The sequence below is a fragment of the Mustela nivalis genome (assembly GCF_964662115.1).
Source record: "Mustela nivalis genome assembly, chromosome: 16".
NCBI classification, from domain to species: Eukaryota; Metazoa; Chordata; class Mammalia; order Carnivora; family Mustelidae; genus Mustela; species Mustela nivalis.
The window spans coordinates 247,180-274,039 of NC_139035.1; the positions used below are offsets into that span (position 1 = coordinate 247,180).

Below are 26,860 nucleotides of genomic sequence, written 5' to 3' on the forward strand. Positions count from 1 at the left end.
AGTTGTAAACTCCTGTTTTAGAGACCATATTCTACAGGGCCTTGTTTCCTACCACGCCGCCTCACACGGTACACATCTGCTATTGGAGGACCAATAAGAAGGAGGCTATCATGGGAGAAGTTGGGGACATTGGTAAATGAAGACGGCAAGCCAGAAAAACAGAGCATCCAAGATACGTAAGATGAGGCAACATTTAAGATTTCAGGTTCTAATCTCACTTCAAAGACTGACACAGAGAGATTTACATCTGTCTATCTAGGGTTCCTAGCCAAGGACTCCCACTTTCCTCTAACGCCAGCAGCCAGCTGGCTTCTCCCCAGAGGGCTGACCTCACCTTCACCTGTGCAGCTGCTCTTCCTACTGAGACTCCACATACCTCCTCTTTCTTCAAGGCAGAGGGAAAGCCAGAGCCTAGATCAGGTACTGGATCTTTCAGGAGTGCAGAAAACAGAAAGAGACCTGGGTGACATTATTCTGAAGACAGCAGAAGTGCCATGTCTGTGGATGGCCCATAAAATGACAGTTTTGTCTAAAAGCCGTTTTCCAGGCCACACCCTCCTCAGAAGCTCATTGTTTCATGCCCACTGACCAGGCTTCCGATTGGCTGGCACTGCCCTCCCCTCCCCCACCAGTCCCAGTGGTTTATCTCCTACATGGACTGGTTGGTTCAGGTTCTCCATCTGGACATGTGGGGCAAGGGTTGGGGAGATGGACATGACTCCAAAGTAGATTTCATAATTCTCTGACCTAGTAGAGGGTGGCTAAAATTAGGCAATAGTTAGTAGGATATCATAAAGCCACGTATCTCCTGCATAAGCAAACACCCAATTTTGATCAATAATGATTATGGCTTTAACCAGGACTATGAAATTTATCAACTCTGCATTCAGAACTTTAGGGATTTTTGTGAGGTAAATTTTTGTTTGAAGAATTACATTCCCTGGCCAAAATTAACAAGACAGTAAACAATGTGTGTTGGAGAGGACATGGAGAAAGGGGAACCCTCTTACACTGCTGGTGGGAATGGAAGTTGGTGCAACCACTTTGGAGAACAGTGTGGAGGTTCCTCAAGAAATTAAAAATAGAGCTTCCCGGGGCGCCTGGGTGGCTCAGTGGTTTGGGCTGCTGCCTTTGGCTCGGGTCATGATCTCAGGGTCCTGGGATCGAGCCCCGCATCGGGCTCCCTGCTCCGCAGGAAGCCTGCTTCCCTCTCTCTCTCTGCCTGCCTCTCTGCCTACTTGTGATCTCCGTCTTTCAAATAAATAAATAAAATCTTAAAAAAAAAAAATAGAGCTTCCCTATGATCCTGCAATTGCACTACTGGGTATTTACCCCAACGATACAGATGTAGTGAAAAGAAGGGCCATCTGTGCCCCCATGTTCATAGCACCAATGGCCACAATCTCCAAACTGTGGAAAGAACCAAGATCCCCTTCAACGGACGGATGGATAAGGAAGATGTGGTCCATATACACTATGGAGTATTATGCCTCCATCAGAAAGGATGAATACCCAACTTTTGTATCAACATGGACAGGACTGGAAGAGATTATGCTGAGTGAAATAAGTCAAGCAGAGAGAGTCAACTATCATATGGTTTCACTATTAGTGGAGCATAAGGAATAACACGGAGGACATGGGGAGATGGAGAGGAGAAGGGAGTTGGGGGAAATCAGAGGGGGAGACGAACCATGAGAGACTGTGGACTCTGAGAAACCACCTAAGGGTTTTGGAGGGGAAGAAGGTGAGGGTTGGGTGAGCCCGGTGGTGGGTATTAAGGAGGGCACGGATTGCATGGAGCACTGGGTGTGGTGCATAAACAATGAATTCTGGAACACTGAAAAGAAATTTAAAAAATAAATAAAAATTAAAGAAAAAAATAATTACATTCCTGTCTTTTTTTTAAAAAAAGATTTTATTTATTTTACAGAGATCACAAATAGTCAGAGAGGCAGGTAGAGAGAGAGAGGGGGAAGCAGGCTCCTGCTGAGCAGAGACCCCGATGTGGGGCTCGATCCCAGGACCCCGAGATCATGACCTGAGCCGAAGGCAGAGGCTTAACCACTGAGCCACCCAGGTGCCCCACATTCCTGTCTTTTTGACTGGTCAAGTGCATTTCTAATCAAATTCACACCAAAGGTAACTTGCAATCCAACGTGACACTGGATTTGGGTTTCTCAGTCCAAAGTGACAATGGCAAATTGTTTCAAGAGGGTTGCATACTTTCTAACAGCTTAAATCCTGTTTTGATTTTCTAGTTGTTCTTATGTATGTCACAACTACAACAAACATTTAAGTGACACTTAGGTAAAACTTGAATTTAAAAGAGTTGAACTGATAAAGCAAGTAGTCATTCTCAAGCAAAGTCCAGTTACAAAACACAGTTGTCTTAAGGGAGGAAAAGATTCATTTAATTATATTTTGTCAAGAAAATTTTCTGATGTTAGTTGTGGAAACCCGTCTTAATAGAATTAGAATCATACCTCATATAATTAAACAGACCCCTTAAGGAGAAAGTCCATTTTAATACCAGTGCTTTCTATTTGCTTCATTATATAAACAAGCTCCAATAGAAACTGTTTTGCTTTATGGAGAGGAACCTGGGCTTGAGGTCAATCCTTGTTAAGATTCAACCTTTCACCATCATTTGACAACTTAAAAAAAAAAAAAAAGACAACCTGTTTACTATGGAGAAATGCATTGATGCACTTTGGATCAGTGTTTCTTTGAAGTAAATGCCAAACGACAAAAAAAGATCAGGTTAAAGAAATTTTTGTTTTTAAAGAGTCGATCTCTTATTGAACATTCTCCAACCTGCCTTTGGACCCTCACCCCAAGCAGCTTTTCTGCTTTAACCTGTGGAAGCCTCAAGAGACTCAATAGTGACTACTCCAGAAGGTTTGCAAACAGGTTAACACAGTATGCCCTTTTAGCAGGTATACTTTGGTTCAAGAAAGTACCTTTTGGGTCTACCTTCAATTAATAAGCTTAACATTTTCTGAGACTTCCTATATTTATTTAATTTTACAGCAATCATCAACCAGGTCTTGAGTTAAAACGTTATTTCAATTAATCTTTACAACAACCCTATCACGTACTCTCATATTCCCATTTTACTTTTGAAAACACTAAAGACCAAAGACAAAGGTTAATAAGGTTTCCCAGGTAATCCGTAGCAGAGTTGAGCTGAAATCCAGGCCTATTAGACCTGGCACCCAGTACTTAATTAATGAAGGTTTCCAGAAGGACGGGTTAGAAATTTTGACATAGCAATCACCTCAACTGATCAAGTGATTTGTACCACTGTGAAAGGTACTTTTACAGACTTTAGTACATACATTGGTAGTAAGGACTTGAGGTATATAAATTCTTTTTCAGTTTCTGGGAGTAGCTGTGAGACTGGTCAGTGGACTGTATGTTTCAAGTGGTAATTTCTGATTGGATACTTACTAGAGTCATTTAATTGTTAAGATTCAATAATGGGATGGATTAGAGTTCCGGAGCATAAAGAAAGCATGGGCTGGAGGCCTGTCAATGAACTTCCGAGGATCAAAAGGAAGAGAACTGTGATTCCAAATCTAAATGCTACAATGAGGGGCGCCCGGGTGGCTCAGTGGGTTAAGCCTCTGCCTTCAGCTCAGGTCATGATCTCAGGGTCCTGGGATCGAGCCCCACATCAGGCTCTCTGCTCAGCGGGGAGCCTGCTTCACCCCCCTGCCTGCCTCTCTGCCTACTTGTGATCTCTTTCTGTCAAATGGATGAATAAAATCTTTAAAAAAAAATAAATGCTACAATTAATTTGACTGACAAGTGGGGCTTTAGAGAACCCATATAGGAAAGAACAGTTTTAATGAAAAGGAAGGGAAACATCAGTTCAACATATACATTTTAGTAAACTTTTTTTTTAATATATTCTTTTAAAGATTTTATTTATTTATTTGACAGACAGAGATCACAAGTAGGCAGAGAAGCAGGCAGAGAGAGAGAGAGAGAGGAGGAAGCAGGCTCTCTGCTGAGCAGAAAGAGCCCGATGTGGGGCTCGATCCCAGGACCCTGAGATCATGACCTGAGCCGAAGGCAGAGGCTTTAACCCACTGAGCCACCCAGACGCCCCATTTTAATAAACTTTAAAAAAATAAACTTTTTTCTAAGCACAAGCATCCTCTGCCTTTTTTTTTTTTTTAAGATTTTTATTTATTTGACAGAGAGATACAGAGAGAGCACAAGCAGACAGAGCAGTATGCAAAGGGAGAGGGAGAAGCAGGTACTTCAATAAGCTGGGAGCCAGATGTGGGCTCGATCTCAGGACCCCGGGGATCATGACCTGAGCCGAAGGCTTAAGTCGCTTAACTGACTGAGTCACCCAGGTGCCCCAATAAACTTTGTTGTGTCTATGTCTCATTTCATAATAGATATTTTCTCAAGGCTTAACCCTAGGAAACACACACAGGTGCTCACACACACCACACTAACAGCATGGTGTCTACAAGGAAAGCAGTAGTAACTGGGCTCTTCAGGACCTCTTCAGTTTTGCCTCCATCAAATTATCTAAACCTTCCTCCTCAAAGACTAAAGAGAAGGGATAAGTGACAAAGTGCAAGGTTTTCACCAATTGCCAAATTTTGATCACACACATTATTTTAAAAGTTCTTTTGTCTTTGCTTCCTAAAACTTAGAAATAACTTGCTTTGCTGATTCCTCTGACTACAGTTCTACACAGGACCAGCCTCGGATTTTTAGACGGAAACTCAGTACTCCAAACAGGAGCTCAAATCAAAAAGTCTGCCGCTATTTCTAGCACAGAGTAATCCATGTCCAGTCTCTGTTCATAACAGGGACAAAGGTCACAATGTTCTCAGAGAGCTGACTTATGTCCAGGGTACTCTACCAGACACTTCAATCTGCCCAAAGTCATCGATTACAAAACACCGAGCTGGGATTCAAATTTAGGACTCCGAAGCCTTTTCTGCCACAGTGTATCCATTTCAGAATGTAATTCAACAGCGTAGAGATCCTTGGGCTCACCATTCTACTACCCACCTCTCCCTCTCTTCAGCTGGCGACTTCACCATTCTTCACTATACAACGGATTATTTAACCTTTCAACCATCTCTGGGAGATTAGAACAGAAGGAAGCCAAGGGTCTGTAGGAGCAAGTATGATTTATTATGGGTAAATGGTAGGAAAAAATTTACTCATATCCATAGATAAGTTCCTTAAGTCATATATAAAGAAACACCATTATTAAAAGTTTGCTTTATTTTTCTGTTGAATCAAGTATTAGCCCCCAGTTTACAATTTGATTTTTTTATGCCTTCCAAACAGTAGCACAGGTAAATATCACCTTATCCATAGCCAAATATAAGTCAAATTAGTCCCACAGGTTCTATCCACGTCTAGATTGTTCAGGTGGTCAGGAATTCTTACTTGTTTGCTTTAGCTTTTAGTTCTTGGTTATATCTATAAAGGAAACAGAGAGAAACACAATGACAAATCACAAGAGATCAATGTGTGGTAGGAAGGGACTGGGAAGTACACTCCACGTCCTTTCTCTATCAGGAGGCTGTATCATTGTGGCTCTACGATCTTCCCAGGGGTGTGCAGGTAAACCAGGCAGAAGGGAGTGTGACTTCAAGATTTTATTTGCATTTGGCTTCCAATGCCGAAGTGTTTTAACAACGAACCGTTTCTTATACAAAAGTATTATTTGTGTAAATATTTTCATTCTTGAATTATGTAAGAGTATAACAAACATTCCGAACATAAATTCAGCAAAATGTGGTCATCTAGAACTTTTTATTTTATACTCATGGAACATCCTTCCTAAGAATAAAAATTTGGAAATGGGATCGTGTCTAATCATTTAAAAATAAAATGTACTTTTGTGTGTAGGCAGGTTACTGAGTGATTAGCCGACTGTAAACTCTGGGTCAGCAGGAGAGTAAAGCTAAGGCCTCCTCTTCCAATTCTCATTCATCTAAAGAAGAACAAACCACAAAGCCACAGAGCCCTTCCCTGAGCTTCACTGGCCACTCTTCCCAGACGACGTGAGTAGGCAACACTGTAAGCACAAAAAGTAATGTGTTGCATGAAGTATACCACACCTCCCAGGTTTCTCAAAAGGTTCTGATTTCAAATACTCAACAGTGTTTTTCTAAATGCTCCAGAGCCCAATATTTATATTTTTAACTAAATCTCCCAACCTGCTATTGTGACTGAAAGGTGCCCCAAATCCTTCTGTCAAACTATATCTGCGTTTTTGATCTAGAAATAGTTCTGAATGTTGCACTTAGCATTTCCTTAGCTCTACTACTGAGTTAATATAAAGTTAAAATGAAATGGTGGATGAGAAAAATACTGTGAATAAGATCAATGTACAAATTGAAGTTAATATTGACATAGGTTAGCTTTAAAAATGCTGGTCAGACAGCAGACATACTGTAGAATGAGTTATTCATTCATCTATCCAACCTGTGCCTGATGATTATGAAAGGGTTAAATTATAAACCCAGGGATTGTAAAGATGAATAAAAGAGGCTATACTATACTCTGCAGAATAGAATGCCTTCTGAGAGGTAAATTAAAACTGAATATTTTCTATTTCTTTATTGAGATTTTTTTTTAAGCCAAAAAACATTGTTTTGTAATTTAGAAAGGTTTTGGGGTTCAAATAAAGCCAGAGCCTTCATCTAAGATGCGTTCACTCTAGAGTGTCAGCCAGTCGCCGACACTGAGCACAGGCGAACTTCGGAAACACTGCGGTTCCGTTCCAGCACAACAAAAGCAAGTATCATGATAAAGCAAGCAAATGAGTATTTTGGTTTCCCCGTGCACATAAATGTGATGTTTACACTATATTATAGTCTATTAAGTGTGCAATAGCATTATGTCTAGAAAAAAGGTACATACCTTAATTTTAAAATATTGCTAAAAATTCCTAACCATCTATGCTTTCAGTGAGTCGTAATCTTTTTGCTGGTGGAGGGTCTTGCCTCAGTGCTGGTGGCTGCTGACTGATCTGGCTGACGGTGATTGCTGCAGGCTGAGGTGGCAGGGGCAGTTTCTTAAAAGAGGACAAGAAGGAAGTTGCCACATCAACTGATTCTTTCTTTTACAAATGGTTTCTCTGTAGCACACGATGCCGTCTGGTAGTATTTTACCCCAGAGTCGAACTTCTTTCAAAACTGGAATCGGTCCTCTCAGACCCTGCTGCTGCTTCACCAACTAAGCTTATGCAATACCCTGAGTCCTTTGTCGTCATTTCAACAGTCCTCACAGCACCTTCACCAGGAGCAGATTCCATCTCAAGAAAACTTTCTCGGCTCATCCACTCCTCATCCGTTCAAGTCTGACCCTGAGATGGCGGCAGTCCTGTCCCATCTCCAGGCTGCACGTCTCCTGCTGGTTCTCTGGCTGTGTCCACCCCTTCCGCCGCTACTTCCTCTGCTGAAGTCTTCCATCCCTCAAAGTCATCCATGCGGCTCGAATCAACTCCTCCCAAAGTCCTGTTAACATTGATATTTTGACCTCTTCCCTTCCCATGATCACAAATCTTCCTAATGGCATTTAAAACGGGGAATCCTTTCCAGAACGTTCTCAATTTACTTGACCAGATCCATCAGAGGAATCACAATGTACAGCAACTACGGCCTTACAATGTATTTCTTAAAGAAGAAGCCCTGAAAATTGAAACAACTCCTTGATCCACGGGCTCCAGAATGGAAGCTGTGTTAGCAGGCATGAAAACAACACTAATCTTGGTGTACATCTCCATCAGAGCTCTTGGGTAACAAGATACGTTGTCAATGAGCAGAAATATTTTGAAAGGAATATTTTTTCCCCAAGCAGTGGGTTTAAAATATTCAGGAAGCCATGTTGGAAACAGATGTGCTACCATCCCCGCTTTGTTGTTCCATTTGTAGAGCACAAGCAGAGTAGATTTAGTGTTATTCTAAAGGTGTTTAGGATTTTCAGAATGGTAAATGAGCACTGGTTTCAACGTAAAGTATTAGCCCCGAGCAAGAGTCAACCTGTCCTTTGAAGCCTTAAAGTCAGGTACTGACTTCTCCTCTCCAAACTAGGAAAGTCAAGGATGGCATCTTCTTCCAGTACAAGGCTGTTTCACCTACACTGAAGATCTGTTAACTGAAGCCGCCTTCATGATCTAACTTGCTAGATCTTCTGAATAGACAGTTTCTACATCAGCACTCGCTTTTATGTCATGGACATGGCTTTTCCTTGAACAACGTGACCCAACCTTCACTGGCTTCAGATTTCTGTTCTGCAGCTTCTTCATCTCTCCGAGCCCTCACAGAACTGAAGCGAGTGATGGCCTTGCTCCGGATTGGGCTTAGGCTTAAAGGAACATTGTGGCTGTCTGAGCTTCTATCCCAATCACTAAGACTTTCTCGATGTTAGTGATAGGCCATTTCACTCTCCTATCAGTCACGTGTCCACTTGGAGTGGCACTTTTAAGTCCCTTCAAGAATGCTTCCTTGCATTTGTAACTTAGCTAAATGTTGAGCACAAGAGGTCACCTTTTGGCCTATCTCACTAGCCTTTTTTTTTAAAGATTTTTATTTATTTGACAGACAGATCACAAGTAGGCAGAGAGGCAGGCAGAGAGAGAGAGGAGGAGGAGGCAGGCTCCCTGCTGAGCAGAGAGCCTGATGTGAGGCTTGATCCCAGGACCCTGGGATCATGACCTGAGCCGAAGGCAGAGGCTTTAACCACTGAGCCACCCAGGTGCCCCTCTCACTGGCTTTTGATGTGTCTAAATCAACTTAATTATTTTAGCTTTTGTTTTAAGGAGAGACATAGAACTCATTCCTTTCACTGGAAAGGAAAGAGCCCCACTGCAGGCTTATTAACTGGCCTATTTTTAATGTTGCTGCGTCTCAGGGAATAGGGAGATAGATCTGAGGAGGAAGAGAGACAGGGGATGGCGGGTCGGTGGAGTCAGAACATGCACGTTTACCAGTTAAGCTCACTGTCTTATGCGGGTCTGCTTTGTGGCGCTCCCCACCCCCAACAATGACAGTAGTAACATCAAAGATCACTCATCACAGATCCCCATAACAAATATAATAATAATGACAATTTTTGAAATGTGGTGAGAATTACCAAAATGTGACACAGACATGAAGGGAGCAAATGCTGTTGGAAAATGGTGTGGACAGACTTGCTTGATGCAGGGTTACCACACACCCTCAATTTGTAAAAATGTACAAGATCTGTGAGGCACAATGAAATGAAATGAAAGAAAATAAGGCATGCCTATAAAGTTTTAAACATTTCCAAATGCTCATGAACACTTAGACAAAACCAGTAGCCTCCCTCCAAAGAGCCTTTCCAACACTATATAACCATACACATTTAGGTCCCACTTTATTACATATAATTTAAACTGAGTGATAAAAGGTTCATGGAGAAAACTATTTAGTATTTCACGAAGTAATGCCTTAAAACAGATTGTATGCATAGGCTACATATCTACATATTACACAGATTTAAAACCTAGGTGGCAAACATACTGTTTAACACTTTTTTTTTAAAAAATATTTTATTTATTTATTTGACAGAGAGAGATCACAAGTAGTCAGAGAGGCAGGCGGAGAGAGAGAAGGAAGCAGGCTCCCCACTGAGCAGAGAGCCCGACGCGGGACTCGATCCCAGGACCCTGAGATCACGACCCGAGCCAAAGGCAGCGGCTTAACCCACTGAGCCACCCAGGCGCCCCCTGTTTAACACTTTTAACTTAACCCCCAACTTTTTTTTTTTTTTTTAAGATTTTATTTATTTATTTGACAGAGAGAAATTACAAGTACACTGAGAGGCAGGCAGAGAGAGAGAGAAGGAAGCAGGCTCCCTGCTGAGCAGAGAGCCTGATGCGGGACTCGATCCCAGGACCCTGAGACCATGACCTGAGCCGAAGGCAGCGGCTTAACCCACTGAGCCACCCAGGCACCCCTTAACCCCCAACTTTTCTGGAAATTTCTGCTTTAGGCATATCCCATCTTAGCATTATACCTGAATCTTAAAAACAGACAGACAGACAGACAGACAAAACCCAGCACTGCCACCTGGGTGGCTTCTGAGGTAGATTTTTTGTCCACCTTTGATAGGCTTACCTCCAAATACGGAAGAGCTGAGACGCTCCTGCTGCCCCCACAAAGAAATTAACAGCAAACAGACTCCAGTTTTTTGGGATAATTACAAGTGAGTATCTTGACCAAATAAACCCTGTTGAAACAAGATATTTTTTTTTTTTTTAAAGCACAGGTACTGCTGTAGTATCTTCTGAACACTCAGTTTTAGAGTAAAATGATTATAAATAAGACCAAGACAATATAATGTAGGATAAAGGAAAAGGAAATGCTATACTTTGAGTCTAATAAAATTGCTGCAGTTCAGTGTTACACAAAATATGTAATTCTTACATCAACAGGGAATCTTTACAGGGCAAACTACTTTTTCCCACTTTTAAAAACAGGTTCATGGCAAAAACATAAAAAACTAAATCCATGCAGATACTTACAACATAAAAAACTAAATCCATGCAGATACTTACAGTAACCCTCTTCTGCCTTCTCTATAATAGAACACTGTTAATTCCTTTGTGAATGAGTGTGTTTAAGTGTGTATAGGTGCTTCAAACATTAAACTGTTAAATAAACTGATGTAAAACAAAACAAAAATACCGAATGTCCTAAATGGAACACAGAGACTATTCATTTTATTTACCTGTGGCCATCAAAACAGCAGATTGAGCTGTGCTGAGTTTCTCAGCAGGTCTGGCCATGTCAGCCAAGCCAGCACACACCAAGCCCTGGAAATGTTCACACACAGCAAGAGAAAAGGTATCATGATTGTGTAGTAATAATTCTTAACTTTACATAAAACACAAACCCATTTCAGAGATTTTCACATGACTGTTGGTACTGTTTTAGTATCCATGCAGTAAGGAAATGTATCCTCGCAAAAAACTACAGTGAATTCAGGAATGCTTTTTGAAATTGTTAACCACATGAAACAGCCTCATAAACCTGAAAATCAGTAGTGTGTGCAGGTATCCTAACAAATGGTACTTTTTCCACATAAGAAATTATACGTGTTGGGTCTACGGCCATACGACCCTGAACGTGCCCGATCTCGTCTGATCTCGGAAGCTAAGCAGGGTCGGGCCTGGTTAGTACTTAGAAATTATACGTGTTGGAAACCACTGGTGCGGAGGGTGCTGGAAAACTACTTAAGGTAATCTGTAGATTCCTCCTTTCATATTTTTGTCAATGTTAAGTCTTTTTTAAAAGTGGAAATATGAGGGGCATCTGGGTGGTGCAGTTGGTAAAGCATCTTGACTCTTGGTTTCAGCTCAGGTTGTGATCTCATGGTAGGGAGACTGAGCCCCATGTCAGGCTCTGTGCTCAGAATGGACTCTGCTTGAGTTTTTCTCTCCTTCTCCCTGTGTCCAACAGCCCCCCCCGCCCCCCTGCAACCCTGTGTTCTTATGTGCGTTCTCTCTGGAATAGAAAGATAAATCTTAAAAAAAAAAAAAAAAAGTGGAAGTATCAGAAAAGCTATAGTGTAATTTTAGTTTTCAAGTTGCATAATTTTTCTTTAACGTCAAAGTATACAACATAGTCATTTCTTCTCGCTCTCTTTTTTAAAAAATTTTATTTGACAGAGATCACAAGTAGGCAGAGAAGCAGGCAGAGAGAGGGGAGGGGGAAGCAGGTTCTCCACTGAGCAGAGAGCCCGATGCGGGGCTGGATCCCAGGACCATGAGATCGTGACCTGAGCTGAAGGCAGAGGCTTAATGACTGAACCACCCAGGCACCCCAGGATTATGACTGTTTAAAAAAGATTTTATTCATTCATTTGAGAGAGAGCAGAGAGAGCACAAGCTGGGGGGAGGGTGGAAAACAGAGAGAGAGAGGCAGGCTGCCCACTGAGCAGGGAGCCCAACACGGTGCACGCGCGCTGACCGAGCCAGCCAGCCCTGAAGTGAAAATCATACAGGGTGAGCCACTGTGTGAGTCATCCAAGGTAGAAAATGTAAAGTCCAAACAAGCAGATCCGTCCACAAATAAACACTTTAGCCTTACAGAGGACCGGCAAATGAATACATACTAAGGGCAAATAAAATATTTAAGGTATGTAAGGACTGTTTTTTACGATTCTCCACTTTGACCTCAATAACTCTGGTTTCAACACAAGTGGCTAAGAAGGACTCCACACCGGTTCTGAGCAAGTATCGTCTGAAATTCTTAATTCAGAGCATTCGCGGCGGGGAGGGCAACTATTCCAGGTCGTGGACAACTGCCATCGGATGGTCTGGAATAAGAGGTACACGCAGTAAAGACGGAACAAAAGAAGTGTCCTCAGCAGAGAACGAGGCCGTTTGCGCTGTGATGCTGTCATCAGAAGACTGTGCACGATTTCAACAGGAACTTCAAATAGATGCTTTTAAAGGAGACAGACACCAAACAAGGCACTTAGGAGTACACCGTACTGTGTTCCAAAACACTGGTGGGTCAGATCAAAGAAACGCAGAGTATGGATAAAATCAGTACACTTTGAAGTCGTGGCAATTCTGAGGCCCAAGAGAACCCCAAATTTGTTATAGAGTAAATAATTCTTACTGTTAATAATGGCACTAGAAATGATACTTAGGCAATCAATCATACTTTTATCCACACAGGATTACTGTATAATTTCCAGGGCTGAGACAGAGAAGAGGAAGAAAATAATGTACTTTTCATCTGTTTTTTTTCCAAGCACACTAGTTCTGAATGTCTGTTTTGGCTTTGATCTGCATTGTAATCAAGTCAATAAGCAGATAACACATTATAAGTATTAAAACAAAAGACAGTCCCACATCATACTAATAGGGTTTCTCGCGGGACCGTTAGCGGCAGGCACCCACAAGTTCCAGGGTTTTTTACCCGGTCCCGCGGCCTCTTCGCCCTGCCCGACCTCAGCGGTTCTCGTCCCGCTCTGCAGGGATCCCGTGTGCGCCGGGCCGGGCCGGGCCCAGTTGGTGGAGACGGTGCTCCGGCCCCGCAGGACGCTCTCCTGGCTCGCCGGCGCCCCGCGCCCCCGCGCGTCCTTGTGGCTCGGCCAGCCCCGCTGCCGCCCGGCGCGCGCCCGAGACTCCGGGGCGGCGCAGTCACGCGGGAACACGTATTCCCAGCGGCGCAGACGCCCGCGAGCTGAGCGCGACGAAGCGGCTCGTCCGCAGCCCTGACCGCCGAGTCCCCGCCGCGCCGAGGGCGGGAACCGCGTGGCCGCGGCCGGACCCGCGCACCGCCGGCTTCGCGACGCCGCCTCCGCAGCCCTCGGGCTGGTTCCGGTGTCCGCGACGCGCCAGACCCCAGCAGGCCGAGAGGCAGAGAGAGGAGGAAGCGGCTCCCCCAGAGCCGCGAGCCCGACGCGGGGCCCGACCGCAGGCCCCCGAGGCCGCGACCCGAGCCGACGCAGAGGCCCGACGACCGAGCCCCCGGCGCCCCGGACCCCAGCACCCTCGTCCGGGGCCTCTTCCGAAGAGTCTCGCGGCCAACAGGCCCGAGGGCGCGAGCGAGCCGGTCTCCGGCTGCGGCTGCGGGAGCGCAGGGTGCGGCGACGCCGGCGACGCCCGCTCGGTTCCTCGGCCACGCACCGCCGGGAACGCGTGAGCGCGAAGGACTCACTAACTACCGAGTCCAGAAAACCCCGACCGCGTGCCAGGGCGGCCGGCTGCTGGACGGGCCGTCGCTCCGTCTTCGCGACCGCGACCGCGACGGCGCGGCTCTGAGGAGGCCGGGGAGGGCGCGAGGAGAGCAGCCGCGCTCCCGCCTCAGTCAGCTCCGCGCCGGCTCGGCGGGGGCGGGGCTCGGCGGGGGCGCGGCTCGGCGGCGCTTCCGGGACCATCCCCCGCCCTCGCCCCTGCCCCCTGCGGGGTCGGCGCACGCGCAGGGGGCAAGGCTGTGAGAGACGCGGGCGGGACCGCAGCCTGCGGCGCGTGTAAGAACCGGGCGGAGGCCGCGGCCGGCGCGACCGGCACCGCCTGACCCAGCTACGGCCAGTGTGCGGCGCTTCTGGGCCGGACCGGAAGGCCGGCTGAAGACAAAGCAAAACGCTGACCCCGCGCACCCCCGGCTCCTGGGTGGGCGCGTGGGGCACTTCAGCATCTCCCAACTGTCTTACGGGCGGGAAAGGCGGGCGACCCGGCGGCGGCTGGGCCGCTGGCGTCCGGATCCCGCAGGTCCTCGGCCTGCGCAGTCCCACGGAACCTGCCTTCCCTTCGGTACAGAGCTGCCCCTCCCAGCCCAGGGCAGCAGCTACCCGGGCTTGAATCAAGCACCGTCCTGCCCCAACGATGCCTCAGGCTCCCGACCTCCCCCACCGAGCCTCACCTACGTTCTAGAACTTCATTTCCAGGGAGCACAAGCGTTCTACGTGATATGCCACGGGGCGCCTGGGGGGCTCAGAGGGTTAGGCCGCTGCCTTCGGCTCAGGTCATGGTCTCGGGGTCCTGGGATCGAGCCCCGCATCGGGCTGTCTGCTCAGCGGGGAGCCTGCTTCCTCCTCTCCCTCTGTCTGCCTCCGCCTACTTGTGATCTCTGTCTGTCAAATAAATAAAATCTTTAAAAAAAAAAAGTGATATGCTTAAACTTTTTTTTTTTTTTTAAACTGATGGGACCTTTTCTCAATATATTGTTAAAAAGAAAACCACAGGCCCAAAGTGGCGTCACTTAGGCCAAGTCACCAATACCTAATGTGGCTACACTTTCAACCTCCCCCCTGAATGCACTCGTAAGGAGTCACTTAGGAGTTTTCTGGTTTGCACCATTGAGGTAATCAGTTATCTGGGCAATCTCTCCCTGTTCCCCAAAGAAAGAGGAGATAATTCATCTACTAAAATCCTTTCTTTTGTCTCCAACTGAAGGTGACCTCACCTGGAAATAATCCTTTTTTCTAAAGTATGACACCCTTGTGCTTTTAAAAACCTTCTCTTTCTGCGGTCCTTGGGAGATCCCCTCTACTCTCTACTCGCTAAACTGGATGCTGTGCTTGAATTTTGATTTTTAACAATATAAATAATAATAATAATAAAAAGAACTGCTCCCTAGTTCTCTGTAAAATGCAGCTCCCAACCATGAATCCACTCTAGTCATTTTATGGGTCAGGGGACTTAACTTGCCCGAGGTCATAAGATTGAGGGGGAGCCAGTTCTAACATTCTCAACTACTGAGATTTTACAACTGAGTTTCTGACAATGTTCTGACAATTTAAAGCAATATGATTATGAAAATTAAAATAGCCAACAACTCAACAACAAAAAACAACCCAATTAAAAAATGGACAAAGGGCCTGAATAGACAGTTCTCCAAAGATAAACAAAGGGTCGGTAAGCACAGGAAAAGAACAGATTCTTCCTGCAACTAATTAGAAAATGCAGATCAAAACCACAATGAACTACCCTTCACACCCATTAAGATGGCTGTTAGGAAGTAACTGCTGCGGCAGGTGATGCGGAGAAACGGGGAGTCCTTACCAACTGCGGGTGGGGATGGAAAATGGTGCTGCCAGGGCAGGTGCTCAAAGGAATATTGATGCAGCAACTCCACCTCCAGGTACAGGGCCCAGAGACCAGAAGGCGGGGCCTGGGAGAGATGTTGCTCGTGCACGTGGCACTGTTCAGAATGGTCAAAAGGTGGAAGCAATTTAAGTGTGAATCTACAATGGATGGTTATGCAAAATGTGGTATCTGTAAAATGGAGTATTATTCAAACTTAAAAAAAAAAAAAAAGGAAATTTGACACTTGTTAACGTGGATAAACCCCGAGGACATGGTGCAAAGTAGCCAAGAACAAAAAGACAAATCCTGTAAGTTTCCACTTCTCTGAGGTACCTAGAGTAGTAAAATTCATAGAGACAGAAAGTAAAATGTGGTCGCCAAGGCTGGGGCAGGGAACGTGGAGCTGCTCAACCAGTGCGGAGGCTTGGCTCTGCCTGACAAAAGGAGTCCTGGGGATCGGCTGCACCAAGACAGGAATGTACTTAACATGAAAAAAATGGTTAGGATGTTAAATTTTATGTGTAGTTTACTACAATTAAAAAATAAAAAATGACTACCAATCCTTGTACAGTACCAGTACTTGACCAGTGCTTTTTGAATTCTAGAAGGGGTCCGAATGACCTGGAGGGCTTATTAGAACACTAATTACTGGGCATTTCATCCCAAGTTCCAGAGTACAGGAGTGAAAATCTGCATTTCTAACACATTCCCAGCACGCCAAAGCATCAGGTCTAGGGGCGACACTTCAAGAATTGCTGCTATAGCCCAAACCGGCCTTTTCAAGAGAAAATGAATGATCTCTTTTATTGTTTTCACAATTACGTCTTTTCAGCTAAATGAGAACTTTAAGAATGGAAACTCTGGCATAAGGTAAAAGGCATTGGTCTTGGGAGTCAGAAGTCCTAGCCTCTACCATTTACCAAATGTTAATACACACCCTTAGATAATTTTTTTCTATTTTTTGAGACTAACTTCCCTTGCCTGCATTTTGGTATCGGTATCTTCAGTTCACATATACTAAATTAATAATAAAAGTTAATCTGGGGGGTTCTAATTTGTTAAATGTTTGCCTTAGTCATACAATCTCGGAATGAAGTTTCAGTTTCAAGGGCTCACAATTACAGGTTTTTTTTTTTTTTTTTTAAAGATTTTATTGATTTGAGACAGAGAGAGCATGAGCTGGAGGTGTGGGGGGAAGGGGTAAGAGGGAGAGGGAGAAGCAAGCTCCCCATGGAAGCAGGGCTTGATCCCAGGGCTTATGATCTGAGTGGAAGGCAGAAGCTCAACTGGCTAAACTACCCAGGCATCCCAATTACAAGCTTTTTGGTAACAGTTATGTTCAGAGAAGGTCTTTTATCTAAGGAGTTAAGAACAATTCAACTAGGTAGTGCACTTTATGCAGTAAAAATGATACATGAGATTATTTGAATAAAATCATCTCCAGACAGGCCATGAATATTTAAAAAGTACATTCTTCATAAAGATGACTTCAAATTAGTAAGTTCCTTTTAAATAATTTTTTTTTCAGTAGCTTCTGCAAAACTCAAGACTTACCCATTTCATAATTGGAGCCCAGAAAAAAACTGTTCTGGGACCTGAAAAAAAAGAAAAAATAGAAAAATTTAGAAACAAAGTGACTACTTTACATGTCTTTTTTTTTTTCTATTTAAATTTTAGTTACTTAAAAAAAAAATTCTCATTAGTTAACATACACTGCAATATTGGTTTCAGGATTAAATTCATGGATTCAGCCCTTACATACCCAACCCTGTTTGTTCTCTATCTTTAAGTCTTTTATGGTTACACAGGTCTTCTAAGCCATCACCACATTTCAAAATCCCCAAAATTTAGCGATCCATTTCTAATCATTTGTACTACCCTTTCTGCATTCCGTGTATTTGTTAACATTTAGAAGGTCACCACAGTATCAACCTTACATTCAAGTTGTTTTGATTTCCTTGTCAGTTACTTGTATTTTTGTGGCCCATTAAAAATTATCGAAAGTATAACAGACAGTTTGGAAACCATTACCAAAGTTCTGCCTTGAACATGAAACTTCATGTTAGTTTGCTTAAGGATAATCTCTGAGTTGGAGAAATTATAAATTATAGAGATTTTGTGATAAGAGCCTCAGTAACTATTAAATATTCACTAATTCTATTAATATTTATTATAAATGATGTATTGCCATATGTATAATAGTGAAAGCTCTTATAAAAGGTCTATATATTGTAGTAAAAAAAATTTCTTTTAAGATTTTAGTTGAGAGAGAGAGAGAGACAGAGCAGTGGTGGGGAGACAGGAGAGGGAGAAGCAGGTTCCCTGCTGAGTAGGGAGACCGGACTAGGGGCTTGATCCCAGGACCGTGAGATCATGACCTCAGTCAAAGTCAGAGGCTTACACAAACCACTGAGCCACACAGACACCTCTCTAGCAAAAGTAATGAACCTAGGGGCACCTGGGTGGTTCAGTGGGTTAATCCTCTGCCTTCGGCTCTGGGTCACAATCTCTGGGTCACAATCTCAGGGTCCAGGGATCGAGCCCCACATCAGGCTCTCTGCTTGGCAGGGAGCCTGCTTCCTCCTCTCTCTCTGCCTGCCTTACTGCCTACTTGTGATCTCTCTCTCTGTCAAACAAATAAAATCTTCGGGGGGAAAAAAAGTAATGAACCTAATATTAGGGTTCACATGAGAAAGGGGAAAGACTTAGATCTCTAAGCTCTGTAACAGCGGGGTTGTTATTTTAGCTATCCTGGTATCCACTGGCCTTTTGCAAAATGTTAAATAAATGCTAGTGGCAGTGAAAACAATTCTGGTTTCCTAGATAACATAGAATTTGAGAAATATGATGTTTCAGAGCTGGAAGGAAATTCCAAGTTCATCTAACCTAAACCCTTCATTTTACCATGAGGCTCTGAGCAGATCCGTGACCCTGTCCGGGCGGGGCGGCCAGTAAGCAACAGAACTGTGACTGGAACTTAAGTCTCCGAGCTCTCTACATGACTGCCCACTTTTAACTCTTCTAAATCACATATCTCATTTAACCTTCAAGAGGCTACAGGGACAGGAAAGAAACAGACTTTGGTCCATGATAATTTAAAATATAACTAAGCAGGCTAAATCCAATATATGTCAGACTTCGTGATGTGGTGAGTGGGCTCTCACACACTGCACCAACAAACACACATCTTTCTTTCTTCCTTTCTTTCTTTAAGATTTTATTTACTTATCTGACAGAGAGTGAGAGAGACAGCGAGAGAGGGAGTACGAGCAGGGGGAGTGGGAGAGGGAGACGCAGGTCTTCTGCTGAGCAAGGTGCCCGACGGCTCATTGCAGGTCCCTGGGATCATGACCTGAGCCGTAGGCAGTCACTTAGCGACTGAGCCACCCAGGCACCCCACATTTATTTCTCAACACACAAATTAAACAACCTGATATAAGAAAACAGTGATTTACTAGCAAATTCAAAAGTTTTAAAATCCTATTATAGTCATGACAATCATTGTTGCCTTAGTATTCTACTTTGCTTTGCAGGAATAAATTAGTTGTTTTTGTGGATAACCAAAATCACACCTGAAATGGCATCAGCATCCAAGCATAACACGTTTTACTTCTCTTCATCTACTCCCAACTAATATTTCTCAATAGCACCAGCAGGTAAAGATGCATTTATCCAGTCTTCCCATAGGAGGCAAGTGTTCACCGTCACTAACGATTAAGTATTTTTATTCACTTATGAATAACATTTAAAAGATAAAACTGACTTAAACTTATTATTTAGAAACAAAACAAAGGAAAGACAGTGGGGCACCTGGGTGGCTCAGTGGGTTAAGCTCTGCCTTGGGCTTAGGTCAAGATCTAAAGGTCCTGGGTTCGAGGCCACCTTAGGCTCTCTGCTCAGCGGGGAGCCTGCTTCCTTCTCTCTCTCTGCCTGCCTCTCTGCCTACTTGTGATCTGTCAAATGAATAAATAAAATCTTGGGGAAAAAACCTAACACAAAAGAAAGACAGTGAAGCTGAAAAGGCAATGAGTTAAGTAAAAACCTAGTTGTGGTTCTGGGTTTAATTTGTTGCAGAGAAGACCATTCATTCACCCACAATAATTACTGCATGCCTTATAGTGTACCTAGCACCGGGGATATATTGGAAAATAAGATAGAGTGCTGGTTTTTATTAACTAAGCACAAGAATGCTGTTTAAGTCAAGTCACATCTGGAAGCTAACATTTTAGGAAAACTTAATTCTAATGTGCTTTTCTCAAAGTTGCACTAGTTTCACACATAGGTAATACCATCATCTCAAAGTAAAAATGAGCTCAATGATAACACTCCTTTTTGGGGATTGCATTTTGGCTGAATTACTATCAAAAGCAGTTAGTTTGTGGCACCTGGCTGGCTCAGCTGGTACAGCATGTGACTCCATCTCAGGGTTGTAAGTTCGAGCTTCACATTAGGTGTAAAGATGACTTAAAAAAAGATAAAATTGGGGCGCCTGTGGGGCTCAGTGGGTTAAAGCCTCTGCCTTCAGCTCAGGTCATGATCCCAGGGTCCTGGGATCCAGCCCCGCATCGGGCTCCATGCTCAGCGGGGAGCCTGCTTCCTCCTCTCTCTCTGCCTGCTTGTGATCTGTCTGTCAAATAAATAAATAAAATCTTAAAAAAAAAAAAAGATAAAATCTTTAAAAAAAAAAGGTAGTTGCTTAATAACATTGAAATTTGCAAAATGTAAAAATGGCATCTGCTGTCTTTATAACTTTTGCTTATTAAGTAGTTCTACAAAAGTGTCACATAAATAGTATAAACTATTGCTTGCCTTTAACATTATTAAGTGATGGCAATGTTACACATTTTTTAGTATCTTCCACAATTTAACATAGTCATTGATATTTCTGTATCCCTCTCAAATTTACATTGTTCTTACAGCTATTAAATTCATTAATTCAATGTGATTTTAATACAAAGAGATTTAAAATCGACCGTAGTGTACTGTAAATACTATACTACAGTTAGTAGTCTATCCACTTACCAATCCAATTATGACCTTCTTGAAGCTAGTGGCTAGACAGTGTTCACACCTGTCGCCCTACCTAACAGACGGTGGACTGATAAGCTAGGCAAACACGCAACTAGGTTCCTGCTGTTTAATGACTAACCTTTTAGTTTATGCTTAGAATAGCCCAGTCTTATCCCACGCCTTCACCTGGCTAACTCCTGATATCCTTTGGAAACGTAGCTTCGATTTCGTCTCCTCAAGGAAGCCTTCTTTAACTGCTCCAGGTCACATCAAATGCTCCTTCTCTGAACCCCCAAAGCAGCCCCTATAATGCTCTTCTGTTTTCTGCACTTAACAATTAAAATGATTAATTTATGCATCTGTCACTTTAATTAGACAAGGTGAAGACAAGGTCTATTTCTTAGTTTTCCTTAACAAATAACATTTGTGAACAGAACTGAATTGAATTAACCATGTCCAGGACAGTTGTTAAACATGGATATTCAAATTTTAGGTTTGACCAGATATGCCTTGACACTGTTTCATCCTCAAGGGCAGAACCTGCAATTTACTCCTCTCCAAGGACACCAGGTTCCCTTTACATCAGGGCTGTACCTGATTTCCATTCATTAGTTATTCTCTCTTCTCTTAGACCATAACACTCCCCTATCTGGCTCCGGAAAACTCTTCCCATAAGTCTGAAGCCATAGTGCACTGATCCTACAAGTCAATCTTTTCAAACTCTCTGGTTTAGCTTGAGCTTCTGGGATTCCTATCACAGCACACCTGTCTTATTTTTCTTTCCCATATACAAAGTCTCTGAGTCATATGCAATATCAATTACGAAGTTTACTTTTTAATCCCTGCAGGAGGCTCGCGCCACCACTCAAGGGTACGTCAACACATCATTTTGGTCTCTGGCTTTGAACTTCTCTGCCAATTCCTCTCTTCCTACTTCAAAACTGATGCTTCCTTCTTCGCCACCCTCAAAACTGTTTCCTGAACAGTGCCTCTAGGTTCTGGTTTCTTTATGAGTTTAAGTATTTGCTCCTTCAGAGTTAATGAACAGTAGAGCTGTTCAGTAAGTGTTTGCTTGGTAACTCATTTACTCAACTGCCCTAAGCCAGATGATAGTTTTAAAATATTACTCGTTCCTCTTCCTCACAACCAAACCAAACAAAAAACTTCAAACATGTAATTATGGTTGCTAGAACCTGGACCAAGAGAGGTATGACTATTTTAGTTAGTGAATAATTTTAAACTATAAAACAAACCTCCAATTATTTTAACAACTGCTAAGCACTAAATTTAAAAATATCATTAGCAAATATGTATTATAAGACATTCTAAATTTCTAATATTTCTGAGATATCAGAGGATGCTGACAAGTGACACAAATAATCAGAGTTGGAAAGCTATATATGCAAACAAATAGTGTCTTCTTCATTGTCAAGAAAACAGTGGTTGAGCAATACCTATCGTACAAAGAGCTAACAAAAAATTTTCAAGAAAACTTATTTTTTAAATATTTTATTTATTTATTTGACAGAGAGACAAAGATCACAAGCAGGCAGAGAGGCAGGCAGAGAGAGGGGAAAGCAGGCTCCCCACTGAGCAGAGAGACCGATGTGGGGCTCGATCCCAGGACCCCAAGATCATGACCTGAGCTGAAGACCGAGGCTTAACCCACTGAGCCACCCAAGCACCCCTGCTTAGTATTTAATTTTGAATTTTCATGATAAAGATATTCCCTTATGGGCAACGCGAATGTGGGTTCGCTTAATATGTTTTTATTTTATTTTTAAAGATTTTATTTATTTGACTGAGAGGGAGAGAGAGCGAGCGAGCGAGCTCCAGTTGGGGGAGAGGCAGGGGGGGAGATCCTCAAGCTGACCGCACTCAGCGCAGAGCTGGTTGCAGGGCTGTGTCACCACAGTGAGGTCATGACGGGAGCCAAAATCGAGAGTCACACACTGAACCAACTGAGCCACAAAGATGCCCCTGTTTTTTTATTTTAAAACACAGTCTTTAGATATTTAAGAAAAAATGGGAAAAACAATTCTCTTACCTAGGAGAAATGCAAATCTTACTGTTACTGAGATCTGAAGCCTTCCCAGGGAGACTACCATGTAATGGAGAGAAACTTCCCAGCAACAGCCCACTAAGCACCGCGACAGACTTCACAGAACTATCTTTTCAAAAGTTCTTCCACTTAAGGCAAAATGTAACTCAAGAAAAGCAGAGCTACGGTGAGGTACCTAAAATGATATGGTTCAGAAAACTGTTTCCTGGGCTGACTTAGTCAAAGGATAGTTTTTATGTTATTTTTATTATTTGTTATTCATTTCCCCTGGTTTTATTGAGATATAATTGGCATATAACAGTATATTAATTTCAGATGTTCAACATGATGATTTGATATATATTTATACTGCAAAATTATTACTATAATAAGTTCTGTTAGTATCCATTGCCTCACTTAGCTCATTTTTTTTGAGTCATAAGAGCTTTTAGGATCTACTCCCTTAGCAGCTTTCAAATATGTAACACAGTATTGTTAATTACAGTCACCCCGTTGTACATTATATCCCCAAAACTTGTTTATAACAGGAAGTTTATACCTTGAGAACACCTTTTAGGATAGCTTTTGGATTCTTTAGAGCTATGGTCTCCTAACTACTTTTGAACATTGGACCCTATCATTTAAAAAACCTTTTTTTGAGCATGTATCTCCTACATATATACTGTATGTATTTATACACTATACATATAACTTACACAAATGTGTATATGTACATATGTTGACTCCAAAGAACTCTCAATTGTGTTCTACATAGCTATATATATAACTATACTGATCTATTTTTATAAGATATATGCAGAATAGAAAATGTAAAAGGATAAAATAATACTAAGCATTAACAGAAGCTGTATTGTTTTCTTCCTACATTCCAGTGTTTCATTTTGTGCATACTTTGAAACAATTCACCCCATCTGAGGGCTCAAAAATACAAAGGAATGACACTCCTTCACTAATCATGTCCCCCCCTCCCCCACTAAGCTTTTAAGTAAACACTGGTCATTGTGACTTCAAGGTCATTTTTCTGACAAATGCCCGGAGTAGAGCTGTGCAGCTGGTTTGTGCAGAGTCACATTCTTTCAGTCAGGTGGTGATGGTGAAGTGACATACCTTAGGAGAACCGAGTTTGCCAGGACACACATTTGGTTGGAACTCTATTCTCACCCCATAAAGGTAGATCACAATGTGTCGGGAACAACACATACACCAATGATGAAGGCTGCAGGTCTAGCTATAATATGAATCACTGCGATATAGTAATATATAATAGTCCCATAATTCTAATATAAATCTATATAAAGTCACATTCTTGTTTCCTGACTAGACATTCTGCCAGTGATAAAATTAAATCTCAGATATTTAGAATCCGCAAGGTATGATATCCAACTATTAATATCCTAGCCTTGCATATCATTGTAAAAACCGCCAGGATGTGAATGTTGTCTAAGATTTAAATGAGGATTCAGTAAGATTACGCAAAATAGCACATAAAAACCTTGCGTAATCACTATGATGACTCTTGGAGAATAATCAGTGTTTCCTCAGATTTTATTCAGTATCAATGGATCGACAGTTATATTTTTCATGATTTTCCATTTTTTCGTGGGTGTGCCTCCAACTTTTCAATCACAAATACTTCTGAATGATACATCTTCTTACTATGTATATTGGTTAAAATCTTAGAAGGGAGGGAACCAACGTTTTTTGAGTCTAAGTACAAACACTTTGCTAAATGTTTTATTTAATTTATTTAAAGGTTTCATTTATTTATTTGTCAGAGAGACTCGGCGAGAAGGAACACAAGCAGGGGGAGCGGGAGAAGCAGCAGGCTTCCCGCCCAGCAGGAAGCTCAGCATGGGGCTGACCCCACCTGGGGTCACCACCCAAGCCAAAGGCTGATGCTTGACAACTGGGCCACCCAGGCGCCCCCGCTAAAGGTTTTAAAGTCATCATACCTTTTCGTTTTCACGACAATCCTTAAATGAGAATTATTATCTCCATTTTACAGACCAGAAAAATAAGGCTGGGGGCTTCAGGGTCTAGGTCACACAGCCACGATTTCCATGTACCTCTGTCTGGCTCCAGAGCCAGCTCTCCTCCCCTGCACTGAACATGGAGTTACAGGGACTGAACCCAGGCGTTCCCAGGCGAGATGCTCGTCTGCAAGTGAAGGCAGTTCCTCCTGACTCTGAGGGAGACTAAAGCAGGAATGACAAGTGGGTAGAGCCGAGGCCCTGAAAGGATCCTACAGCACCACCCTTGCCTCTCGCCCGAGCAGTTCCAGACTGCTGCTCCTCTGCGCTGCTCTCCTTACCCTGCAGCCCAAACGCAAGGCTTAAGAGGGTCAAAGTTGACGGCACACAGTGCAGCCGACTGAACAGCCAGATACTGCAGAAGCATTGCTCAATCCTCCCTCCTGAAAAACCCGTCAAAATACACAGCACAACTCCCAAAAATTTAGTTTAAAAAAAAAAAAAACTAAACTAAAAGGCAAATAAGCTCAATACGCTTCTTAAAGAATTCTCCTTGAACTCTCCTTAAAATTCTGCAACGGTCCCGGCTGCGCAGGGTGCAGTACACACCGCACACGACCGTCCCGCCCGTCTCGCCGGCGCACCGGAGGGGACAGTCCGCCGCCACCGCAGACGCCGGGGCGGACGGGCCACCTTCCCGCGGACCCCGACGGCTGAGGGCCTCGACCGTGGGCGGGAAGCGCCGCGCCCGGCCGCCCGTCGGTCCCCCGCCTCCCAGCACGTCCCCGCGCTCCGGCGCGGCAGACCCCACGGCGTCCGGCTCAGCCCCGGGCGCGGAGCGGGACCGGCGGGACCTTCCGGGCCTCCCCGGGCCGCCCGCGTCCCCCCACGCGCACGACCGAGCGCTCCCGCCGGCGTCCGGGAAGGACCCAGGCGCGGCGCCGCCCACGTCCCACGAAGCGGGTTTGGCCGCGACGAGCCCATCCAGGGTCTCCCCCAAGGTCACGCCGACGCGCGGAGGCCGCGCGGGACTCTGGGCTGCGCCCCGGGGGCAGGGAGCGCCCGCGCCGCAGCCGTTACACCGGGGCCCGGGGGCGGGACGCGACCGCGGCTGCGGGCCCGGCGCGTCTGCAGGCCTCGGGCCCCCGGCGCGGGCGGCGGCGCGACCTTTACCGCCGAGCCGGCGGGTGCGGGCGGTCCCCGGGGCCCCGTGCGGCCGCGGCAGGGGCGAAGGACCAGCCCGAGGCCCCGCGCGGGGGGCCGTGCGGCGACGAAGGTCGCGGAGGGCGCCCGCTGCGACCCCGGCCCACGAGCGACGCGGACGCGGGCGGCGCGCACGGGGCCGGGCGCCCCAGCCAGACGGGCCCCCGAGGGCAGCGGCGGGGCCGGCGGCGGGGGCGGGGGCGGCGCGCCTCACCTGCCGGGTGGTTGTACAGCGGCCTCAGTTTCTCCGGCAGCAGCAGCTCCACCTTGTCCAGGGCCCGGTGGTAGGTGGCCCGAAGGCCCCGGGCGCCGGCGGCCGACATCGCTGCGGACCGGCGCGTCGTGGGCGGCCGAGGGGGACAGCGGCCGCGGGCTCCTGCCTGGATGACAGCGAAGGACACGCGTCACTTTCTCCTGCCCCAGCGCCTCGCGCCCGCCTCTCGCCCGCGGCGCCCTTCCCGCGACTCCCGCGGCCCCTACCAACCGCCGGGTGCCCGGGCCGAGGAAACGCGGAGGGGCGGAGGCTCGGCAACGGCCCGCCCCCGGGTCCGCCTCCTTCCCTCCCGCCGCCCGGAGGCGGGGAGGAGTCACGGCAACAGGTGCCCGAAGGGCCGCCTCCCCAAGACGACCTGACTTCCTAGCGGCAGCGCGCCTGCGCAGGCTGAGCGGCCGACGGGGATTGGTGCGCGCCGCGGCGGGGGCGGGGTCCAGCGCGAACGTCCCGTTTCTCCTTCCTGCCCTCGAGGCCATGTTGGAGAATGGAAAGTGAAGCTGCCCAGCTTTGATTAAGATAGCCCGTAGTTAACATGGGCTTTCTGGGTCTTCGTTCCCCAACTAAAGATGTCGGCGCGCAACGCTCTTGCCTCCTCCGGAAAGAGACTCGTGACTGAGAGGCTTCGTGTCTCAGCTTCCTCTCTCTCCGGCCCTCATTCACCCCCAGAGAATCAAGGACTTAGCGACAGTGTCCCGAGCCCACCCCTCTCGGGCGAGGGCCGCCGTGGCGTACGGGGGCCGAGTCCCGGGGGAGGGGGTGTCGTCCTCTCGCGAGAAAGGCGG

The 26,860-nt window shown here is 45.1% G+C and overlaps 2 protein-coding genes across 9 annotated transcripts in view; both read right to left on the reverse strand.

The window, feature by feature from the left end:
- ADCY10 (adenylate cyclase 10) overlaps nucleotides 1–985 on the reverse strand; it is a 68,835-nt gene extending 67,850 nt beyond the window's left edge. The window contains exon 1 of the mRNA XM_082702618.1: nucleotides 335–985. The gene's annotated coding sequence lies outside the window, so the exon portion shown is untranslated. The remainder of the gene's footprint in view (nucleotides 1–334) is intronic.
- A 4,158-nt stretch (nucleotides 986–5,143) lies between these two features.
- On the reverse strand, nucleotides 5,144–26,835 carry MPC2 (mitochondrial pyruvate carrier 2). 8 transcript variants are annotated; one of them, XR_014303923.1, is made up of 7 exons: nucleotides 26,019–26,835; nucleotides 24,698–24,826; nucleotides 17,114–17,154; nucleotides 10,744–10,828; nucleotides 10,131–10,242; nucleotides 6,910–7,063; nucleotides 5,144–5,460 (listed from the first exon to the last, which is right to left on the reverse strand). XR_014303923.1 is itself a non-coding variant. In XM_082702815.1 (5 exons), exons 1-5 carry the CDS (start codon nucleotides 26,125–26,127, stop codon nucleotides 5,424–5,426), a joined length of 384 nt encoding a protein of 127 aa, XP_082558941.1. In that variant the 5' UTR covers nucleotides 26,128–26,337; the 3' UTR covers nucleotides 5,144–5,423. The 8 variants fall into 8 exon arrangements, 4 of the variants coding, with proteins under 4 accessions (XP_082558941.1, XP_082558938.1, XP_082558940.1 ...); XR_014303922.1 differs by lacking the exon at nucleotides 6,910–7,063; XR_014303924.1 differs by lacking the exon at nucleotides 24,698–24,826 and having other exon boundaries at nucleotides 26,019–26,337.
- Between the last annotated feature and the right edge of the window lie 25 nt (nucleotides 26,836–26,860).

Excerpts from the sequence above, each read along its gene's own strand:
- MPC2 (XM_082702812.1), bottom strand. The coding sequence starts at position 26,554 with ATGGCCTCGAGGGCAGGAAGGAGAAACGGGACGTTCGCGCTGGACCCC. Across the intron at positions 24,827-26,018 it reads GCTGTACAACCACCCGGCAG|TCTCCCTCAGAGTCAGGAGG; the intron begins GTGAGGCGCGCC and ends TTCCTGCTTTAG. Across the intron at positions 17,155-24,697 it reads GGCTCTGGAGCCAGACAGAG|GTCCCAGAACAGTTTTTTTC; the intron begins GTACATGGAAAT and ends CTTTTTTTTCAG.